The 14,211-nt window shown below is 52.2% G+C and overlaps 1 protein-coding gene across 4 annotated transcripts in view; it reads right to left on the bottom strand.

The window, feature by feature from the left end:
• The window catches only part of SCUBE1 (signal peptide, CUB domain and EGF like domain containing 1), a 143,909-nt gene that overhangs the window by 14,823 nt on the left and 114,875 nt on the right, over positions 1-14,211 (bottom strand). For all 4 annotated transcript variants that reach the window (XM_035265525.3, XM_035265541.3, XM_035265531.3 and 1 more), the window contains 6 exons: positions 10,564-10,683; positions 10,117-10,221; positions 8,348-8,464; positions 7,619-7,756; positions 5,422-5,625; positions 1,332-1,493 (listed from right to left, as the gene is read on the bottom strand). In XM_035265525.3, the coding sequence (XP_035121416.2) occupies positions 1,332-1,493; positions 5,422-5,625; positions 7,619-7,756; positions 8,348-8,464; positions 10,117-10,221; positions 10,564-10,683 (846 nt within the window). The remainder of the gene's footprint in view (positions 1-1,331; positions 1,494-5,421; positions 5,626-7,618; positions 7,757-8,347; positions 8,465-10,116; positions 10,222-10,563; positions 10,684-14,211) is intronic.

Raw genomic sequence — 14,211 nt, 5'->3', positions numbered from 1 at the left:
GTCTGGATTTCCTTCTCCCAGTAGCAAGAAGGCCTGGGGGTCGACCAGCAAGAGGCCTTGCTGGGGAGCTGGGAAGGGGACCCCTAGGTGGAGGGGGAGGTCACATGTTTCAAAGAGGCTCTCCCAGGGGGCAGAGTTAAGGGAGGAGAGGGAAGGAAATGGAAAAGCTCTTTGCAAGCCTGATTATGTTTGGTAAATTGAAAAAGGGCCTTCTAAACCATTGATGGGGCACATCATAAAGTTCTTTGTGTAGAGCCCAAAGAAAAAGTTCTTCCCAAGTATAAGACACACTCTGCAAAGTGCTGCGGTCATAATGGAATGTGCCGTCAACTGTAAGCTGTCTGGTCCACCGGAAGGCACTTCTGCACCTCCCTTAGAAAGCATGCATTGATTTGTAAATGCTGAAGTGCCTGCACGCTGTGAAGTCCCTTCCAAAGTGCACGATGCAGTTCTGCAGGTACATGGAGTGCAGTGTAGGGCTGGGTACTACTATATGTGTAGTACTGGGTACTGGGTATTACTATGTATCCAGTACATATGTAATGTGTAGTACTATACTATGTGTAGTACTGGGTACTGGGTATTACTATGTACCCAGTACATATGTAATGTGTAGTACTATACTATGTGTAGTACTGGGTACTGGGTATTACTATGTACCCAGTACATATGTAATGTGTAGTACTATACTATGTGTAGTACTGGGTACTGGGTATTACTATGTACCCAGTACATATGTAATGTGTAGTACTATACTATGTGTAGTACTGGGTACTGGGTATTACTATGTACCCAGTACATATGTAATGTGTAGTACTATACTATGTGTAGTACTGGGTACTGGGTATTACTATGTACCCAGTACATATGTAATGTGTAGTACTATACTATGTGTAGTACTGGGTACTGGGTATTACTATGTACCCAGTACATATGTAATGTGTAGTACTATACTATGTGTAGTACTGGGTACTGGGTATTACTATGTACCCAGTACATATGTAATGTGTAGTACTATACTATGTGTAGTACTGGGTACTGGGTATTACTATGTACCCAGTACATATGTAATGTGTAGTACTATACTATGTGTAGTACTACTATATGTAGTACTGGGTACTGGGTATTCCAAGATGCCCCGACGCTTTGGGTTCTGCAGCGCACTTTGTAAGTGGTGACTGCATGGACATTGTGAAAGGCTTTGGAAAAGACCATGCTCTCTGGCCATAGCAGGCATTCAGGCCTTTGTTTTAGGAGCCTCATCAGAGACAGGAGGAGCCCCAGTCCACTCCCCACCCCCACCCCTCATTCTAGGGTAGGTCCACACTTGCCTCCACATTCCGCGACATTGCGGGCACCAGCCAGACTAAGCCCGTCGCTGCTGGGGCACGGTGTGCAACTGAGCTGGCCTTCTCTGTCCTGGTATGTCCCTGGCAAGCATGGCACACACTGGCCGAGCTCACCACTGAAGTGGGTGCCAGGCCCGCAGGCAACTGCAGAGGAAAGTGGAGAGGCTGCTGGAGGCAGAGGCGGGAGGCCGGGTGGTCTCCTGTGTGCTCAAGCCCAGGCTCTCCTTATAGGCACAGTTCTTTTCTTTCTTTTTTGAGACAGAGTTTCGCTGTTGTTACCCAGACTGGAGTGCAATGGCACAACCTTGGCTCACCGCAACCTCCGCCTCCTGGGTTCAAGCAATTCTCCTGCCTCAGCCTCCTGAGTAGCTGGGATTATAGGCATGCCCAGCTAGTTTTTGTATTTTTAGTAGAGACGGGGTTTCACCTTGTTGACCAGGATGGTCTCGATCTCTTGACCTAGTGATCCACCCGCCTCAGCCTCCCAAAGTGCTGGGATTATAGGCATGAGCCACCACACCCAGCTAGGCACAGTCCTTGTTCTCTGGGCCTCCAAGGACACAGAGGGGCCCCTAACCCATCCCAGAAGAGCCTGGGTCAGGACCCGGGGGCAGCCATCTGTGAGGGCCATGAAGCCTGGCCCCCTGGCTGCTGTACCTCAGAGTCCTGTGCAGACCCCCCCCATCTCCACCCCCTTGTAAAAGCCTGTGGGCCTCACTCCCCCCACCCGTCCTCTCTCTACTCCACACCCTGCCCTCTGACTTTAGCAAACTGCCTCCTGGATGTCACCACTTGGACATTCTACAGTCATTTAATACCAAAGCAAGATCCCTTGTCCTTCCGGAGTGGAGCAGTTGACCCCTGAAGATGTGGGGCAGTGTGGAGAGACTGGGGCTGAGACAGGCGTGGGCCAGTGGGTGAGGTGTGAGGGGGCACAGTGAGGAGAGGAGGGGCTGAAGACAGCACAGTGTGGTCCGCTGCACTGAACAAATATGTCCACTGATGAGTTAGTCAGGAAACTGAATAAACATGTGAATTAAGGAGAAAGGGAGCCACGTTGCTCAGTGCTGGGGAAGATGCTTACAAACGTGGAGATGGTGGTGGCGGGAGGTGGTTAGAAGGGAGCCTGAGGTGTGGAACGGGAGCCATCGGCATGAACTCATGGTTTTAGAACACTCCCACAGATTCCCACGCCTACCTGTGCATGTGCCTACACACCTATGCTTTCCAGTTCTGTCCGATGAGAGGGCCTAGAGGCAGTGGTGCTCCAGGAGCAATGAATAGCCCAAATTTTGGTTCCTACCCATCATCCTCCTCTCAAAGGAACCCGGGTCCTTGGGGCTCTGGCTAATTCCAGGGGATGGACAGTGTGAATTGGATCTGAAGTGGGGGAGGCTCACAGTGTGTGCGTGTGTTGGGGGGTGGCAGGTCAGAAAGATCCAAGAGCCAGCTTGGTGGAGTACCTCTGGCTACCCTAGGGACAGAATGAGCGCCAAACTATGTAACATCAGGAACGATCACAATGCAATGCGGAGGGGGGATCAGAGTCTACAGGGATACAGACCCAGAGGTAATGGCCATGGCCACCTGGTTTCCTACAGGAGAACGTGACCTGTGAACGTGGAAGGAATGGTAGAGGTGCTGACATGGCGGGAGCTGTGCAGAAGTTTGATGAGGAGGAGAATACTGGTCTAACCTCAGAATCTGTCCCCAGAAAACACTCATCAGTCACAGAGGGAAGATAGCAAGTAAAAGTGAAGTCAGTGGTGGGCTGGGGAATCCTGCGGTGGGCTGGGGTAACCTGTGGTGGGCTGGGGAATCCTGCGGTGGGCTGGGGTATCCTGCTGTGGGCTGGGGTATCCTGCTGTGGGCTGGGGTATCCTGTGGTGGGCTGGGGTATCCTGTGGTGGGCTGGGGTATACTGTGGTAGGCTGGGGCATCCTGTGGTGGAATGGGATGCCCAGGATCAGGCCTTGAAGCTGAGGTTCCTGCAGGACCCCGGGCCCTGAGTCAGGTCCCCAGAAAAAAACAGAGGGATCTCTGAGCATCAGCCTAGAAGATGCGAGGTCAGGACAAGGACAGGAGAGGCAGGGAAAGGGGAGAAGCAGCTCTAGACTTAAGGAGCCTGAAGACACAGTGGAGGGTGACATGTCTTTCTGGATGGGAGCTGGGACCAGAAAGACGAGAGACATGCATCACACTCATGCATGCATGCGCACACATACACAATACAGACATCACACACATGCACGCATGCATCACACTCATGCATACACACCACTCACACATGCATGTACACACATGCACACACACATCACACACACACGTACACACATGCATACATGCATCACACTCATGCACACATGCATACGCACACATGGGAGAGAGAGGGAGCAGATGGGGTCAAATGTGCACAGCTGGGGAATTTGGGTAAAGAAAATATGAAAGTTTTCTATTCTGCTCAACAATGTTTCTGAAAGTTTGAAATAATTTCAAAATAAGGTATTTTTTTTTGAGATGAAGTTTCACTCTGCTGCCCAGGCTGGAGTGCAGTGGTGCAATCTCAGCTCACTGCAACCTCCACCTCCTGGGGTTCAAGTGATTCTCCTGTCTCAGCCTCCCCAGTAAGTGGGATTGCAGGCACCTACCACCATGCCCGGCTAATTTTTGTATTTTTAGTAGCGACGGGGTTTCACTGTGTTGGCCAGGCTGGTCTTGAACTCCTGACGTCAGGTGATCCACCCATCTCGGCTTTCCAAAGTGCTGGGATTACAGACATGAGCAACCACACCCAGCCCAAAATAAGTTACTGCAAGTAGAAGAATGTCATCGCCAAGCCCCTCTTTGTCCCATCCTTGTCAGGATGGCTGTACCTTCTCCACTATCTGAGCCAGAGTCCCAGCTTCGCCCATCTGGCCCTTCCCCCGCCAACTGTCCCCCTCTTCTCCAACAGCTTCCCCTCCCCTCCCTTGCCCTGTGTCACCTCTTTACCAATGGCTTCTCCTGCCCCTCACCACAAGTGTTGCCTTGTCTCCAACGACTTCCCAGTTTACACCCCCGGCCAACACTATTCTTTGAGGTTCCACCTGTGGCTCCAGCTGCCCATCCCACATCTCCATGTGGATGCCGTGTGAGCGCCTCAAGCTGAACATGTCCAGCCTGCATGCTCTGTCCCCCAGCCCATTCTTCCTCAAGTTTCCCCAGATCAGAAAGTGATGCCACCTCTGCTCAAGTGGCCAAACCCTTGGAGTCATCCTTGAAGTCTGTCTTTCCCTCACCTCCCTTTCCAAAGTGCCCCCTGGTTCTAGGACCCGCCCTCCGTCTTGTGCTTGGCCTCGCGCTCTGCGGCCCACCCCACTGTACTCAGGTTGCTTGAGCCATAACAGAGTGCTTGAGCCTGCGATCTTGCTTTAAACACTCCTGCAGTTTCCCGCTGAACTCAGGGTGGCATCTGCTGCCAGCCAGGCCCCCATTGCCTCTGGCCTCACTGTGCCCGTGGGTATGTTCACCGGCTCACCGTCCATCTTCCCCACAGGAATGTGAACTCCCCAAGAGCTAGGACTGTCTGGCTAGCTAGCTAGTGCTGCTTCTGCCTGTCCTGCCTCCAGGCTCTCCCACTTGCTTCTCTGCAGCAGAGGGCTGCCCTCCTGAGCGGCCCTAGGCCTCATGACATCACTGCTCTGTCCTCCAACCCGAATTCAGACTCCCCAGCTCCTGGACCCCTGAGGTCTCAGCTCACGTGACTTCTCCGCCTCCGGGAAGCTTCCTTGAACCACATCTCAGACTGGAGAGAGCCTGCTCTGGTTTTTGCACCCCTCGCGCCCCTGGACCATGGCCTTGCTGTCCTGTCTTTTCCTCATCCCTCGTCCTCAGGACTGATCACATGCCTGAGGCCCAGCAAAGAGCTTCAAATGACGGCGATGATGGTGAGGGCTGCAGTCCTATCTCTGGCAGCCTCTGCCTCTCTGCCCCTCTCCATATGTCTGTCTCCCCTGCGTGTCCACTGTTTACCCCAGCTCATGTGCAAGGAAGGACAGAGTCAGCACCTGAGTGGCTATGGGTGAGGACTCACCGCATTTGCTGTCCTGTAGCACCTGGCCTGCGCTGCACATCCCCTGACCCTCCAGGGCCTTGGCTGGCCTCTGGGCTACCTCGTACTCAGTGCCTGAGACCTGGACATAGAAGTGCTGCCGGCCGATGGTCTTCCGCAGGGTTTTGATGGCAGCCTGCAAGCTCTGCTCTGCTCGCTTCCGCAGGCAGTCCGCTTCACATGTGTCTGCAGGGGCAGGAGAGACAGAACAGGAATCACTGGCAGCCCTGCTAGCAGCTGCCTTCTTAGCTGAGGGCTTCCCTGCGCCAGGCCCTGTATTGGGCTTGGACCACCGCAGCACATTCTCATGACAGCCCTGGGGTGAGGGGCCACTGTCATGACCATCTGACAGATGAGGAGGCTGTGGATCTGGGAGGCATGGCCTACCCAAGGCCACACGGCAGATCTGAGTGTAATCTAGGCATCTGCAAGTGCAACATGTCACCCCCCAGGGTACAACCCACGGGACAAGAACTCCTTTCTGTCACTCAAAGACCCTTGAGGACTGCCACTGTCTGCAGGATAGCATCCAGCTCGCTGGCTGTGAATCCAAGGCCCTTCGAGGTCCAGCCCCATGCAGCCTTGCCAACCTTATCCCCCTAAACTCTGACACTCACCGTGAATTCCAATGTCTAGCCACCCTGCCCTACTCACTGTTGGCCATATCCTCCTCTCTCTGACCTCTGTGCCTTTGCTTATTCTATTCCCTCTGCCTGAATGCCATTCCTTGCCACCTCTTCCACCCAGTGAGCTTTGATTCCAAGCTCTCATTCAAATGGCGCCTCTTCTGGGAAGGCTTCCTGATATGGTTTCAATATTTGTCCCTTCCAAACCTCATGCTGAAATCTGATCCCCAATCATGGAGGTGGGGCCTGGTGGGAGGCGTCTGGCTCATGGGTTAGGTCCCTCGTGAATGGCCTGGTACTGTCCTAATGGTAGTGAGTTCTCACTGGCTCTACCAGTCCTCCTGAGATGTGATTGTTGAAAAGAGGCAGGCGCCCCCTCCCCTCTCGCTCTTGCTCCTTTCCTCTTGCCATGTGACTCTGGCTGCTCTTCATGAGGTTGCTTCCTCCATGAGCAGAAGCAACCTAGGCCCTCACCAGGTGTAGGCACTGCTGCCATGTTTCCTGACAGCTTGCAGAGCCATGAGCCAATCAACTCTCTTCCTGATAAATCATCCAGCCTCAGGTGTTCCTTTGAGCAACGCAAATAGACTAAGACATTTTCTTTTTTTTTTTTTTGAGATGGAATCTTGATCTGTCACCCAGGCTGGAGTGCAGTGGCACGATCCCAGCTCACTGCAACTTCTGCCTCCTGGGTTCAAGCAATTCTCCTGCCTCAGTCTCCTGAGTAGCTGGGATTACAGGTTCATGGCACCATACCCTGCTAATTTTTGTATTTTTAGTAGAGATGGGGTTTCACCATGTTGGTCAGGCTGGTCTCGAACTCCTGACCTTAATGATCCACCCATCTCAGCCTCCCAGAGTTCTGGGATTACCAGCATGAGCCACCGTGTCTGTCCAGATTAAGACATTTCCTGAGCCTTCCCATGGGGAGAGACCTGGGCTCTATGCATTGTTTGTTCTTGTGCCCCCACCACTGAGAGTATCACCTGGCAATGGGTGGTTTGCATGTGTGTCTGCCTCTCTGGCTGAGAGTGTTACCTAGGTGGGGACTTTTCTTTCCTCTACGCCCAAGCCCACAGCCAGGCCCACATCACACACATCTGCTGACAGATCCCATCTCTTCACCATGGACGATTCACAAGTTGACACTCATGTATAGCCAAGAGCAAAGCGCTGCTATGCCACCCAAGCCAGCATTAGAATCCCCCTCTGGAACTGGGAAAGACAGTCCTTGGCTCAGCCATTCTGGGGAGGCTGCACCTATTCGTCCGCCCAGGCCCCAGCAGGAGTGTAGAGTGGCAGGGAGGGGTCACGTGACTTCTATGATCATGTGACCAGCCCTTCCCTCTTATTGCCTTGGGCTGCCTCTTCTACCCTGGGCTGCAGGCGCTGTACCCTGCCAGCTCCCTTTGTTCGTGGGCTCAGTGCTCTCTCTAGAAGCTGGGCTCCCACCCAAACCACAGCTGTGCTCATGCCTGGCAGGCCCCACCAGCACCCCCAGCCTGTCGTCCTCCTTTGGGCCTGCAGAAGCCCTGAGAGAACCCCTCACCTACCTGAGGCCTCTTCCATCCTGGTCTCGATCTCAAACTCTGCTGTGATGTGGGACAGCTCCTTGGATGGGGACTTGCGGCCACGGCGCCTCTTCTTGGAGGAGTCACACTTGAGGGTCACGAAAGTCACGTGGCAGTGGTCTGGACAAGGAAAGGACCACCATGGCAAAGGCAGCATGGGGCAGGGAGCAAGGTCCTATCAAGCTCTGCACACAGAATGCCATGGGCCAGGACCCCCTGTGCCTAACAGTCTGTGGTGTAGATGGAGAAACTGAGGCTGGAGAAGGCCAGGGCTGGCTCAGGGTCTCAGGAGGGGCTGGTGGCTGAGCCAGGTCTCACGCCTGGTCCATCATGCTGCTGCAGTGGAGGAACCTCATACATATTCATGAATGAGGCTGTGTCCCCAGTTCCGGGCCTGCTGAGGGTTTGGCCAGGGCGGACTTGGTCCCGGGCAGAGCCTGCTGTGTGGAGAGCTCTGTTTGGTTTGAAGAGGAATATTCATGGGGACAGAGGTAGTGCCTTCTGCTGGGGCCCCTTGGACCAAGTTTGCCCTCTGCTACTCCCCAGGCCTGGAATGTCCTTGGAAACCCTCATTCAGTAAAGAGCTGCCAGGTGAGAGAGGCCTCCATCCTTGGAAAGGAGACTTGCTGGACCCTGGGCCCCCAGCTCCCAGGCATGAGGACTCTCCCGCAGCCCCCTTGGTGTGGGTTAGCAGCAGGGCAGCCCACTCACCCAGCAGTGGCTGCCTGGTGGTCTCCTTTGCTCGTGCCTGCCTGTGGGGCTGGAGGTGGCACTTGGCATCTCGGATCTTGAAGCGGGCCTTCTGTTTGATGGGGGTGGTGGGGGAATCTGGGGAAAGCGAAAATTCCCCCAGGTGGTGGCCTCTCCTGCAGGCAAGGCGGTGGTAGGGGAAGGGGGCTGCCAGGGGACGAGTCCACCTGGAGCTGGGGGTGGGGCCTGGTCTGAGTCCCTGTGCCCCAAAAACTCTCCTGGGGTGGGGAACTCTCTCCTGTCCCATTTCTTTCCCTGCAAGGCCTAAAACAGGAGAACAGAACACATGGATGTTGGGGTCAAGCTCAAGCCCAGGGACTGTCTGCTGAGGTCTTCTGTGAAGGAAGAAAGGGATCCTCCTTTCTCCTCCCCATCACCAAGCCGTGACTGCGCTTTAGGAAAGAGCGTTGAACGGAAGAGAGAGGGGAGCAGGGAAGGGAAGGGGCTTTGAAATACTACAGATTCCCAGGACTGCCAATTCCTTGCAAGAGCAAATCATAGCCCTTGGACTAAAGATCCTACCACCACAGGTGCTTAGAATCAAGTCATTTATACATTAAATATACAGCAATGGGCCAGGCGTGGTGGTTCATGCCTGTAATCCCAACACTTTGGGAGGCCTAGGTGGGTGGATCACTTGAGGTCAGGAGTTCAAGACCAGCCTGACTAAAATGGTGAAACTCTGTCTCTATTAAAAATATGAAAATTAGCCAGGTGTGGTGGTGGATGCCTATAATTCTAGCTACTCAGGAGGCTGAAGCAGGAGAATTGCTTCAACCCGGGGAGGTGGAGGTTGCAGTGACCTGAGATCACAGCACATCACTGTACTCCAGCCTGGATGACAGAGTGAGACTCTGTTTCAAAATGATAATAATAATAATAAAGAAACAGCCAGGTGCGGTGCTCATGCCTGTAATCCCAGAACTTTGGGAGGCTAAGGCAGGTGGATTGCCTGAGGTTAAGAGTTTGAGACCAGTCTGGCCAACATGGTGAAACTCAGTCTCTACAAAAAATACAAAAAAATTAGCCAGATGTGGTGGCATGTGCCTGTAATTCCAGCTACTTGGGAGGCTGAGGCAGGGGAACTGCTTAAACCAGGGAGGTGGAGTTGGAGTGAGCTGAGATCAAGCCACTGCACTCCAGCCTGGGTGACAGAGCAAGATTCCATCTCAAAAAAAAAAAAAGAAAACATATAGAAATGTACCTATCAACCAAATCCAACATCTGAATAAGAAAAGCTGCTGAGGACAAAAGCGCCAGCTCCTTAGCTGGCAGGAGATGAGGCTGGCTGTGCCATGCTGACCATGCCCGGCGGGTCATCCCATAGAGCCGGGGCTGTGCTGTGCCTCAGGTCTTCCTGGCGCGATCTGCTGGGGCAGCTCCGACCCGGGAGAACCTAATGGCCATAGCAGATGTGGCTTGCTCCACCCAAACATTCTGAGATCTGTGCACCCCCAGTATGTTAGGGTCCCTGAACCACTATGGCTGTGACCTCAGAGCTAGAAGGGCCCTCCCATGGTCTCCTGACCCTGGGCTGGGGCTCGGCCTGCAGCCTGCTGGCTTCTAGGTCCTGGGCCTGCCTCATCGCCAGTACCCCAGGCCACACTGGGAAGGGCCAAGAGCAGGAAGGTCTTCCATGAGCAGTGTCCCTTCCTCCCCCGCCAGCAGGATACTAGATGCAAAGTCAAGGTCACCCAGTTGCATGCAGCATGGACAGGCTGAGGGGATACCTGAGCAGCTGGGCCCGAGGCCAGAGCTGGTGCCGTTGCGTTTCTGCAGTGCCTTGCCCTGTAGCCCTGGAACGCCGCAGCTCAGGACGTAGCTGTTTTCCGAGTCTGCAGAGAGGCCAGGGATGAGACGGGCCTGGGTGCACCTTCCTCCCATGGCCCTCAGATTCTTGGGGCCTCAGAGGGATTGTGGAGTGAGATGAAGATCAAGACAGACTCTTCTGCCAGTTTCTGCTACTCAACCACAGGTAAGTGGCCAGGAGAAAGGAGCCCACTGGATTCACTGAGGACCGTGAGGGCCCAGACAGCTGCCTTAGGGTCACTCAGTTATCAGAGACCCTCATTCCTAAGATCGGGCTCTTTCCTGGAGGACAGCTGGGAGCAATGGTGGGACCCCAGGGAAGAAGACCCCCTGCCACAGCATCCCATCCCAGGGACAGCCCGTGTTACCTGGCACGAAGAGTGTGTGGGCCGGGCAGGAAAGGAAGCAGCTCTCCACACCGCCCACTTTGCTGCAGGACAGCTGGGCCCGGGGGGAGGTCTTAGCCCGAGAAAGACACCTGCCTGTCTCTGTGAAGGAAGACATGAGAGAGGGGTGAGAGAGGCCAGGGTGGAAGCTTCCCGGAGCTGGGAGGGACCCTGGGCATGGACCAACGGGGAGTCCCCCAACTCCTCCCTTCTATGTCTAGGCTGGCTTGGTGGGAAGGGGCCTGGAGATGGCAGGTCCAGATCCCCTTGGTCATGTGGGAATGCTGGACCTAGAGAGCTGGCTTAGTCGCTCCCTGACTTCAGGCTCTAGTCCTGGCTGTGAGAAGGTTCATGTCTCATCCCCACATCAGGAACTCCCTGAGCTCTCCACGGCAGGCGTACATTCCTGCTGGGGAAAGGAACGGCGGTAAATGAACATGGGCTTCCTGGGAGCGACCGGTGTTTGAAGGAGAAGCTCATTTTTGTGTTACTGTACTTCAGAAGTGTTCATACGCCGAACAGATCTTCTGGGCAATCCATAACAAATCCTGAGTTGGTATTGTTTATTGATGCGACTTATCTTAAAAATGAACAGATCCTATAATTCATATGGAAATTCAAGGAAGTTCAAGAATAGTCAAATCAATCTTGTACATAAAATACAAAGTGGAGGACTCACACTTTCCATTCAGAAAACTTACTAGGGAGCTACAGTAATCAAGATAGTGGGGTATTAGCATGAAGACAGACAGAAATATCAATGGAATAGAACCGAGCATTCCATTTCTAGACATCAATCCACACTTCTTCAGTCAACTGACTTAGACGAGGTTGTCAAGACAATTCCATGGGAAAAAAATGATCTTTTCAGCAAATGGTGCTGTGACAACTGGATGGCCACGTGCAAAAGAATAAAGTTGGGCTCACATTTCACACCATATTCAGATTACCTCAAAATGGATCTAAGATCTAATGTCACAGCTAAAACTATAAAACTCTTAGAAGAAGATGTAAGTATACATCTTTGGGACCTCTGACTAGGCAATGATTTCTTAGAAATTATACCAAAACACAAACAACCAAGAAAAAGAACAGATAAATTGGACTTCATGAAGATTAAAGACTTTTTGTGATTCAAAGGACGCCATAAAGAAAGCGAAAGATGCGCCGGGCACGGTGGCTCACGCCTGTAATTCCAGCACTTTGGGAGGCCGAGGCGGGTGGATCACGAGGTCAAGAGATTGAGACCATCCTGGTCAACATGGTGAAACCCCGTCTCTACTAAAAATACAAAAAATTAGCTGGCCATAGTGGTGCGTGCCTATAATCCCAGCTACTCAGGAGGCTGAGGCAGGAGAAGTGCCTGAACCCAGGAGGCGGAGGTTGCGGTGGGTGAGCTAAGATGGCGCCCTTGCACTCCAGCCTGGGTAACAAGAGTGAAACTCCGTCTCACACACACACACACAAAAGCGAAAGATGCTCAGAGCAGAGGCATGAGCTGACAGTCCCAGCAACTCAGGAGGCTGAGGTGGGAGGATCGCTTGAAAAGAAAGTGAAAAGTCAACTCAGAATGGGAGAAAAGATTTGCCAATCATGTACCTAATAAGGGACATGTATACAGAATGCCCAAAGAAATCTTATAATTCTATAAAGACAACCCAGTTTTTTTTTTTTGAGATGGAGTCTCGCTCTGTTGTCCAGGCTGGAGTGCAGTGGTACCATCTCAGTTCACCGCAACCTCTGCCTTCTGGGTTCAAGAGATTCTCCTGCCTCAGCATTCTGAGCAGCTAGGACTACAAGCATGGGCCACCATACCCGGCTAATTTTTTGTATTTTTAGTAGAGATGAGTTTCACTGTGTTAGGATGGTCTAGACCTCCTGACCTCGTGATCCACCTGCTTCGGCCTCCCAAAGTGCTGGGATTACAGGTGTGAGCCACAGTGCCCAGCTGAGACAACGCACTTTTAAAAGGGCAAAGGATCTGGATAGATATCTCCAAATAACATATACAAATGGAAAATATTCAACATCACTAGCTGTCAGGGAAATAAAATAGTGAGATACCATTTCACACCCACTAGGATGGCTATAACTGAAAGTCAGATACTAGGAAGTGGTGGTGAGGCTGGGGAGGCATCGGACATCTGATACATCACTGCTGGGGATGGAACAACGGGGCAGCCCCTTTGGAAAACAGTCTGGCAGTTCCCGAAAAGTTAGACACAGTTACCACATGATCCTACAATTCTAACCCTACGTCTACACCCCAAAGAACTGAAAACACGTTCACAGCAGCATTATTCATAATAGCCCCAAAGTGGAACAACCCACCTGGCCACCGGTGGATGAATAAACGAAACGTGATATTACGGCCACCCAATGGAGAGAAAGGAATGGGACAGAAATCCCAGCTACGACACGGTGAACTGTGAAAACGATACTAAATGGAATCAGCCAGTCACAAAATATCATCATACTGTGTAATCCCATTTATATAAAATGTCTATGATAGGCAACTCCATAGAGGTGGATTAGGGGATTAGTGGGTGCCGGGGCTGGGGGGCTTGAGGGAAAATGGGCACTGGCAGCTGTGGACACAGGATTTCTTTTTGAAGAAATGAAAATCCTCTAAAATTTATGTGACTGCACAACTCTCACTGAAACGGACACTTTTAAGCTGTTTTGCCCAAGACCTTGGAATAAATTCTCTTAGATGTTTGCAACTGGCAATTTCCATACCCTCTCCCTGTGTATTCGGATTCTTTATTCTTCTGGTCATATTTTCTCACCTTAGGGATTTCAGGTTATACACTTCTGATTTAACCTATCATCTGTCTCTTATGATAACTCGCCTAGATCCAGCTTTTACGAGGGATAACCACTATCCTAATTCTCTCCATCAGCTCTCCCAAGGTATTGCTAGTGCAGATAAGTTGAAAAATGGTTCAAAGCATGTAACCTGAGCCTTATTCATTATGATATTTTTGGCCGAGTGTGGTGGCTCATGCCTGTAATCCCAGCACTTTGAGAGGCCGAGGCTTGTGGATCACCTGAGGTTGGGAGTTCGAGACCAGCCTGGCCAACTTGGTAAAACCCTGTCTCTACTAAAAATATAAAAATTAGAGGTGTGGTGGTGGGTGCCTGTAATCCCAGATACTTCGGAGGCTGAAGCAGGAGGATCACTTGAACCTGGGAGGCGGAGTTTGCAGTAAGCCAAGATGGCGCCATTGCACTCCAGCCTGGGTGACAGAGCACGACTCTAACTCGAGAAAAAAAAATTATAATATTCTTTTTAGAAAATGCATAAAAGGCCGGGCGTGGTGGCTCAAGCCTGTAATCCCAGCACTTTGGGAGGCCGAGGCGGGTGGATCACAAGGTCGAGAGATCGAGACCAACCTGGTCAACATGGTGAAACCCCGTCTCTACTAAAAATACAAAAAATTAGCTGGGCATGGTGGCGCGAGCCTGTAATCCCAGCTACTCAGGAGGCTGAGGCAGGAGAATTGCCTGAACCCAGGAGGTGGAGGTTGCGGTGAGCCAAGATCGCGCCATTGCACTCCAGCCTGGGTAACAAGAGCGAAACTCCGTCTCAAAAAAAAAAAAGAAAGAAAAGAAAATGCATAAAAAAGG

This window comes from Callithrix jacchus, chromosome 1, assembly GCF_049354715.1.
Source record: "Callithrix jacchus isolate 240 chromosome 1, calJac240_pri, whole genome shotgun sequence".
Taxonomy (NCBI): domain Eukaryota; kingdom Metazoa; phylum Chordata; class Mammalia; order Primates; family Cebidae; genus Callithrix; species Callithrix jacchus.
This window is presented reverse-complemented; position numbering and strand designations above follow the sequence as displayed.